The 9,421-nt window shown below is 47.1% G+C and overlaps 1 protein-coding gene across 1 annotated transcript; it reads left to right on the plus strand.

Moving 5' to 3' along the window:
- The first annotated feature begins 406 nt into the window (after positions 1–406).
- AUNIP (aurora kinase A and ninein interacting protein) lies at positions 407–8,549 on the plus strand. The gene is given in 3 exon segments (XM_056847488.1): positions 407–577; positions 2,153–2,279; positions 7,661–8,549. Coding segments are annotated over 3 exon segments (1,149 nt in total). The 3' UTR covers positions 8,512–8,549.
- The last annotated feature ends 872 nt before the right edge of the window (positions 8,550–9,421 follow it).

A 9,421-nucleotide genomic window follows, 5' to 3' on the forward strand; every position in this document is an offset into this window, starting at 1 on the left:
CAACAGAAAACAACTTGGCACCATCCTCTATATGACAGCCCTTCAAGTACTTGGAGATGGTTATCATATACCCTCTCAGTCTTCTCCTCTTCAGGCAAAACATACCTAGCTCCAAATTTAACAGGAAGGACTTTCTAATATGCCAGTGGCAACAGATTGCTGGCTGTTCTTCAGCTCAGAATTGTTAATTGTGCCCGGACAAAAGCCTTTTGCCCAAAGATACTGGGATGGGCCTGGAAGAGGAGTGCAAATTGTGACAAGTGCCAGGAAACTGGAATGAGTGGAAAGATATTGAGAAGATGAAAGATGGTAATTTGGCTTAACAGTCACAAGGTAAAAACCCAACGTTCAGCCAGTCACAAAGCCGTTCGGGTGCACATCATTTTCAACACTTTTCTTTGCAACCATGAGGACTAGAATCTTAGAATGCCACCTCCTGTGCTCCCTCTTAGGCTACAGAAAGTCTCTCGTCGTCTGAACGCAGATGAAACGGAAGGGCAGAACTCCTGCAGAGGAGAAGCGGGAGGCTTGTGGCGTCTGGCTGGATACTTCAGCCTTCAAAAGACGTAAAATGCAGGTAATGGGTTGATAGGCAGGGCTGGGAAAATATTTTCCTCTTCTGTGCGTCCATTTAATATAGTCTTTTATGTGTGTGTTTTTAATCATTGCTTTCTTTGCATTGTAAACCGCCTTGAGTTCTGCAAATTAGGAAGCTGGCAAATAAATGTTTTAAATAAATTAATACACTTTTTGATGCCTCTCGGGAAAGGGGGGTGTCTTCATTGGACTTTGTATGAGTGAGGAGAGGTAGAGAGGGTGTGGGTCTGCTTATTTTTGAGTCTTCAGAGTTTTTGTTCAGAGCACCAGAGACCTACATTAAGGTTTTGTATAAAACTATTATTTTTTAAAAAGTAGCATTTGAACCATCAGCTGTTCCAAGTGCTTCAGATCCATTGTTTTGGGGGACGAGCACCCCCATTAGAAGAGTGGATCCAACCAGAAGGAAGCTGGGTGGTACCCACCCATCACAGGCCTTTTTTGGTGATGGCTCCTTGATTGTAGAATGTCTTCCATGCAGCAACTCACCTGGCTCCTAGCTTGTTAAGCATTAGGTAACAGGTGAAACCATTTTTATTTGCCCACAGATTTAGTTAATTGTATGTGGGCGGGTGGGTGGGGGTGGAAAATTTTCTACTGCTTACTTATTCTGTGGAAAATTTTCCATTTCTAATTTCGGGGAAAATTTAAATATTTATGTGCAATACTTTCCTAACAAGTGAACCTATTTTGTTGCTCTGATAACATAAAATACATTATTTATAACTTAGCATATAAAATAGTATTAAATGGTGTATTTATGGAATTTAAACGTATAAACGCCTTAGTTTTCTATAAGCAAAATTGGAAATGCACCCAGTATTAAAGCAAGAGAGAGCTACAAACTGCTGCACTTTGTGCTATCTTCGCACATATCGGGACCTCATCTCCTGGTACATCCCCGAAGGACGTTACGTTCTACTGATAATAATCCGTTGGTGGTCCCCTGCCCTAGGAGTGACCTTGGGTGCAGCTGGGTGACCTTGGGCTAGTCACAGCTCTCTCAGCCCCACCGACCTCACAGGGTGTCTGTTGTGGGGAGAGGAATGGAAGGTGATTGTAAGCTGGTTTGTGTCTACCTTAAGTGGTAGAGAAAGTTGTCATATAAAAACCAACTCTTTTTCCTGGATCTCCCCCCCTCCCCGGACTGTTCTAAAAACAGGTAAAGTGGCAACACTGGCTACTTTCCATCCCTTCCTGTACGGAGGTCTATTTTAGCAACCCGTTACATGTGCTGGTTAGTACTTTGATAATTTCTCATTGGAGCTCCTTAAAAATCCTCGGGCATGCCATCCGGACGTGGAAACGTATTCATTTTCAGGTTGCCTAGTAGTACTAGAACCTCACCACTAGTAACCTCAATTTGACTCGGTTCATCCGAGGAGTTGCAGTTGGGGTGTTGCCGATGGATCCTGCTTCAATCCACTTGCAACGATGGCAGCGAATCATTCGGAAGCTAAGGGATGTGGGCTTAACTGCTATTGCGGAGCAGGCCGTAGCGTTGTCCGTGATGGTGTCATGAGTTCTAATCCTGCGTTTCTCTGTTCTCTCACAGACCCTAATAGCTAAGCCAAATTTAAGCATGCAGAACAGGCCCTTGCTGTATCCTGCTCTGGAAAAAGCGCCTCTTCCCTTCACCAAGCAAACCACCATCTCCACCTTCTTCATGACTCAAGCAGAAGGTATGTGGGGTTCTCCCCGCCCCAGGGGACAGCAACTCCTTCTCCTAGACACTTGCGGTGGGAAGGAGTTGGGAAGCTGCAGTGCAAAGTGGCTTGAAAGGCCTTTAAAAAAAAAAGATTCCTTCTTGAAGTCTGTATTTGTATAGGTCCGGTGAGGTCAGAATGAAGTACTAGCCAAAGGTGAACCTCTTCTTGTTTGCACCACTGAACGTTGCATTTCTCAGAGGCAAAGAACTGGGTGTTCATTTGAATCCACATGTTGTTATGTGTTAAGCTGAGTTGGTTTGTGTTCTACCCTCGCCCTTTGGCCTTCCTTGACTCCCTGTATTTCATTTCATTAACCTTTAATAGGCATAGTTCAAAAGACATCTCGTACAAATTCTCACGATCAAAGTCAAATCACACCAACCCAAGATGAACTCCCTGTATCTAGTAACTTAAAGCAGGGATGGGGAACCTTTTTTCTGCCAAGGGCCATTGGATATTTATAACATCCTTCGTGGGCCATACAAAATTATCAACTTAAAAATTAGCCTGCTATATTTGGTCAGACATTTAGCAAAGAGGCACGACCGGAGACGGCTTCAAGTGTTTGCCACATAGAGTGACTCACTTTTGAGCTCTGCTGTCCCCAGCTGGGCCCAAGAGATTCAGGCAGGGCAGCATCCTTCTGAGCTAGAGATCTGCCAGGACCCATGAAGGGCCAGACCAAATGATTTCGCGGGCCTTATACGGCCCCCGGGCCTGACGTTCCCCACCCGACTTAAAGGCTGGCCCACATTTAGGTAAACAGATCCACACATCACATTCGGCCGTCACTAGGATACAGAATTGTGCAAACCCTGAGTTTTATTAAAAACAATGTTAGTAAGGTGGGGGGTAACAACCCCTCAGAGGGCCCCATGGCGCAGAGTGGTAAGCTGCAGTGCTGCAGTCAAAAGCTCTGCTCACGACCTGACTTTGATCCCGATGGGAGTCGGTTTCAGGTAGCTGGCTCAAGGTTAACTCGGACTTCCATCCTTCCGAGGTCGGTAAAACGAGTACCCAGCTTGCTGGGGGTAACGTGTAGACGACTGGGGAAGGCAATGGCAAACCACCCTTTAAACAGTCTGCCTAGTAAACATCGGGATGTGACTCATGGGTCAGTAATGACCTGGTGCTTGCACAGGGGACCTTTACCTTTATAACAATCCCTTACAGTTAACAGCAATGTCACCACCTTTGCAGAGGTTGCAAAACAAAAACAAACAACCACCCACCCACCCTTTAGTGACCCAAAAGATGGGTGCAGAACCGTAGCGGTGACAGCCACTTGCGACGAGAGGAAGCAGGTTCCAGCTTGCCTCCCCACCAGCTAGCTTCCCCTCTCCCATTTGCCGCACTGGCGGGGAGGGCAGAATGTGGCCAGGGTGGCAGAAAGGAAGTCCCGGAGGGGGAGGACGGCAGCAAGGAGATGCAAGGGTAAGGGAGGCAAGTGGGAGGCAGCAGGGCAGAAACTGGGACTCTCCTGTCACTCCTCACAAATCCCCACTTCTGTGCTATAAGTCTTTCAAACAGTCCAGTTTTATTCACATAGGAGAATAGGAGGAGTGACAATGGGAAGGTTCAAAGTGGTCTTTATATATACTGGAGTGTGTGTGGGGAAGAGCGGAGGCAGCATGCAGGCCTAGCCCCAGGAGCTGTGTCAGTCCCCGAGGCAGCAGTCGGTGCTACAAGGAGCAGCTGAAACCGCAGAGCAGCTTCTGTTGTGCAGTATTTGTTTTGAGGCTCAGCGCCTACAGCCCCAGCTGGTGGATCAAGCCAGCAAAACATTCACCACCCACTGGGGCGCACGGCGTCCTCTTTCCAGCTAGGAACATGTACACAGAAGGCAGCTTCTGCTTGCGTAGGGCCCAGCTGGAGAGGAGTGTATGAATACTCTTCCACAAGTATCCTAAATACTAATACGTTAACGGCTGTGTATCAGAGGTTTCAAACTGTATGGGTACTAAGTGAGGGCCACTTACAGCCCATTCCTGAGCCTTTTGGCAGCCGGGAACAGCATGGCCGCGACGCCACTGCGGCGCCTCCAAAGCAGTTCCCCGGCCGCCGAAAGACTTATAAAAAGCCTTTTTAAATGTTTTCTCCAGAAAATGGGGCATTTTCCCCCATAGAAAATAGCGAGACGGTGCCAGGAAAAACCTGGAGCAGCAGTGCTGTTGCTAGAGGGGGCGTTCCTGGGCTGGAGGGGTTTAGGAAGCTAACTGTCAGCTCTGCCCCCAGGAACACAACCCCACCCCACGCCAGCGCATGTCTCTTCCAGGCTTTAAGTCCCGGAGAGACTGTGCCACTGGGGAAATGGCTTGCAGCTCCATGACACCCAGGCGCCAATGGAACTGCCCCCACCGCCTCTTATTAAAGAATAAGCTGGCAGTGGGGGGCACTTAAGCTGGCAGTGGGGGTCACACCGCCTCCTACACCCAATTGCCCCCCCCCCAATCTCAGGAATGAGCTCTTAATGACTGACAGGCTTCTCTGGGGAAAAGCACCCTGGGTTGGATCCCTGCAACTGTTCAGAAGAGCATCTTGCACCTTCTGGTGGAGGAAAGCACATCCACTAGTGCAACAGTTGCAACGGGATCAAACGCTGGGCCTTTAGCTATGGACCCTCTTCTGTAAAGCAGCACTGAATGTGTTGTAAGAGGGGGCTAGAGTTCATGCTACTCTGCAGAAACTGACTACACCCTCATCTCCTACAATGGCCCTTGAGCTTCTCAGCAAACAGGCCAAAAGTGGAAAGCTTGCCTGAGGGGCTAGAGGCTTGCTAATCGTACACAGTACATAATTCTAGGAAGGTCTATACCAGGCTTGTCCAAACTGCGGCCCAGGACAGCTATGAATGCGGCCCAACACAAAATTGTAAATTTACTTAAAACATTATAAATCAGCTATTGTTAGTGTATTTTATGTGTGGCCCAAGACAATTCTTCTTCCAATGTGGCCCAGGGAAGCCAAAAGATTGGACACCCCTGGTGTATACAAACTATTAAGGGTACACATCAAATGCAGGATTCTGCAGAAAGTGTTTCCCAGTCTGACCATTGTAGCCAGTGAATGCTCATTGTACCTCTAAGGGTGAGGAACCTGGCAGAACAGGGATGCCAAATACCGTGGTTTTTAAAATGTTGTAAGCAGCTGAGCTTTGGCCCTGACCTGGCTGGCCCAGGCTAGCTTGATCTCCTCAGATCTCAGGAGCTAAGCAGGGTTGGTTCTGGCTAGTACTTAGAAGGGAGACCACCAGGGAATACTATGGTCACTATACAGAGGCAAGCAATGGAAAACCACCTCTTTAGTCTCTTGCCTTGAAAACCTTACTGGGTTGCCATAAGTCGGCTGTGACTTGACGGCTCTTCGCACACACAAGCAGCTTTGCAAATCTTATGACCAAAAAGTAGGACATACACTGAGTCGATTAGGTCCCTTTGACTTGTCGTGCTTTTGGGGCAAGATGCATTTCCCTAACGCAAGAGGCTGTTGAGTAAGGGGAAGGTGCCTTGCTCAGTCTGGAGGAAGGTACTATGAGGTAGCAAAACAAATACATAGAAGCCAAGCAGGGAGACGTTATCACCCCAGCCTGGAAACAGAAATTTGAATTCTGTAAGATTCGCATGATTCCTTTTTAACATCAGTACAAACTTCAACGTTGGCGGCAGCAGCGATTTCAGTGTCTGCTTAAGGTGACGGAATCTAACCCTTCTTTCTAATATACGGAGGTTGCAGTTCTTGCGATCACCGGGTGGGGCTCTGGGGACTTGGTTCTTGTATATTCTTTTTTTAAACATTATCTCATGATCTGAACACAACCTCTTGCTCAATGAGTGGAAAACTGGGAGTTCTGGTGCAGTCATTAGCTATTAACCCCAAGGTCCTTGAAAGGTAAAACTGTGCTGCTGGGGAAGGTTTGGATTTGTAAAAAAACAGGTATGCTGGCAAAAGTTTTGTAGAAGGTTTTATTATTTCACACTTCTATTGCACCTTTCATTGTGAAAACACTTCACAAAAAAACACACACCCATACACAACAGCCTCCAAAACGGTTGTCGTCCTACCGCACTGCAGGTCGCTGGAATGTCGGCCCCAGCTCCTGTGCTGCCATTGCGGCTGCATCGCATTGAAAACCGCGGAAGCAAACTCGAGGCAGCTTTGAAAAAGGTGGCTGAGGAGGACAGTGAAAACTAACTCTGCTTGGCTTTTGAGGGCCCCCCCCCATGTGATTGCAAGAATGTGGAACGGCTGCAGTCTAGGCTGCTTGTGGCTTGGCTCAAGAGCTACCTTGGGTAGCTGCCAGCCCTCAGGTATGCCCACTGAGAGAGTGACAACAGTAATTAACATTTACATAGAGCTTTCTTTAGTGTTCGAGATGCTGCACAAAAACATTGCCGTGTCCTTACAACAACCCTGTAAGGTAGGTCAGTTTTATCATGCCTGAGAGGCTTAAGCCAGGGAGTTCCCAGTTTACACCCGATTAGCGATTCCACGCCATCCACTCTCATGTCTCAGCATACTACATTTTGAACAAAACAACAATATGAAATCGCCGACAGGCAGGCCAGGTGGCAGCGGTTCTAACACTACTTATCTGTAGTTATTTGTTTCCTTGTGTTTTTGAAGCCTGTGGAATTTCTGATAGTGTGCAAGAGCTACTCACCCTGCATGCAGTTAAAAGCTCTTGCAGAACAAGTCTGTGCTCTGGGCAAGCTTCTGGTCTGGAAAGAAGGAATCAAGGCCTAGGCCGTGCACTCATGCAGAAATGCAACAGGCAGCCTCCCCTACACAAACTCTTTTGTCTTCTCACCATGTGACCAAAGTACGATAGCCTCAGTTTAGTCATTTTAGCCTCTAGGGAGAATTCAGGCATGATTTGATCTAGAACTCACTTATTTGTCTTTTTGGACAATATCCGTAAAACTCTCCCCCAACACCACATTTCAAATGAAATCTTCCTGTCAGCTTTCTTCTTCGTCCACGTTTCGCACCTGTACACAGAAATGGGGAATACTATGGTATAAATTATCTTGAACTTGGCCAACAGTGACACATCCTTGCCCTTAAGGATCTTTTCTGGCTCCTTCATGGCTGCCCTTCCCAGACTCAATCTCCTTCTGATTTCTTGGTTGCAGTCTCCCTTTTGGTCGATGATGGGGCCAAGGAATAGAAAATCATTAACAATTTCAATTTCTTCATCGTCAACCTTAAAGCTGCATACTGTACCCCGTAAAAATGATGTTCACAATTGACCTGCACGGATAGGGGTGAGGTGTAAGGTTATTTACCAGGCAGGTCTAAAGTCTATGTGTATTGATGCGTCTGGCTCAGTTAAGATTCAACATTTTCCCCCCTAGGTGAGAAGAAAGCCAAAACAAACACAGGGCTGTCAGGTGCTGCATCACAAATCAACTGCGACCTGCAAGGGTGTGAATCACTAGAAGGGAAGAGAAGCCAGTTGGCAGCCTCCTCAATTCTGCCACTTCGGGAATTCAAACTCGTACAACGTTATGCCCCTCGGACCTCTGCTCAGAGTAACAGCAGATGGATGGATCGAGCTAAGGGGGGGAAATCTACCACAGAAGATGAGGACTTAGACTCCACTCAGCACCTGGAGGCAAATGGGGTTACTGAGCATACTGCTGTCTCCAGGTCACCACTGAGAGACAAAAATGGCGGCTGGAGAACATCCAGTACCCTGGATTCTCAGACTAGCCCAAACCCAAAGGCTCTGAGAAGAGACAGAAGCTGCTTCTCCTGCAGCAAGAGCTGCCTGAGTGACTCCTCAAACTCTGAGAATATAGATCCTCGGCTGGAGAGGAGAGGCGCAGCCGTGAAACTGAAAGGCTTTAACCAAAACACGCCAGGGGTTCCCTCAGAAACAGTCACGGCTCTTTGCGTTTCCGATAAAGGGCCCGAGAACAGCCAGCTAGGATGTACCATCCCCTTGTTCAGTCAAGATTCTGAGGGCCACAGAGTGATTTCTCACCGCTTTTCTGGCGAGCGAGGAAACCTTTGTTTGCCGAAACGGCCTCTGTGGGAGAAAAGCAACCGAGGACCCAGCCCAGCCTATAGAGACTGCGTCGGGGCTTGTTTTCCTGCAGAGAGTGGGCCCCAACTACCTGCAGGAGCAGAGATTAGGCTGAAGTCGTGTTATGACTTGCTATTCACAGAGGATTCGGAAGGCAATAGGGTCATTAAGCACTGACTTGGTAATTGCTCAGTGGGATGCGGGCTTAGTTACACACGTGATGCTCAGGTTTGAAACTGAAATAAAAATGTACGCTGTAAATACATATCTTAGTCCCTTGCGGTTATTAATTATTAAATAAGGGGATGTCATATGAAGGGGCACTGCAACAATTTCTAGCAGCAAAACATGCAATGGTGTCCACCTGAAACTACTTTTGGACCAAGTACACCATTGTGCAGTCTACTCTAGTTGGCAGCATTTCTCCTGTTTCAGGCCGGAAAAGGTATTTCCCAACATAGCTTATTTGGCCTCCTCCATCTGGAGGTCCAACTGAACCTGAAACCCCCTGTATATAAAAAGCATGGGCTAAACCACTGATCCACAGCCCCCTCTGAAGAATTAATAACTTATGTGAACCGCTTAAGTGACAACAGAAACAAAGCAGGGTGTTTCCTATTGTTTAAGTAAATCCCTTTTCTGCAAAGAAAAAAAAAGGTCTTCCACTGCTATGTTAAGAAGTACATAAAGCAATCTGTAAATGGTGCCTGCCTGGTATAGATAGAAATATTTATTGTCTACTTGAAGTACTTTTTACGAAATTCCCTATAGCTAAGCTTTTCCTCGGGGGGCAGGATTTTAATGCCAGGGAAGGCCCCTCGGATGAGACTCTCCTTGACAAAATTCCAGATTTATCTGCTGACTTTGTTTTACAGGGATGCTTCGAAAGAAGAACCAGAGATCAAAAGATTAACCAAGCAGGGATTCTGTTATTCAAGTCAATTATTCAGTTTGGCCTGATAATGCATGGTATAATGGTAAGTGTGTCAGACTAGGATCTGGGAGACCCAGGTTCAAATCCAATGGTTTTCTTGGGCCAGTCACACACATTCAGTCTAACCTATCTCACATGGTTGTGAGCAGAATG

Source organism: Euleptes europaea, chromosome 3 (genome assembly GCF_029931775.1).
Source record: "Euleptes europaea isolate rEulEur1 chromosome 3, rEulEur1.hap1, whole genome shotgun sequence".
NCBI lineage: Eukaryota > Metazoa > Chordata > Lepidosauria > Squamata > Sphaerodactylidae > Euleptes > Euleptes europaea.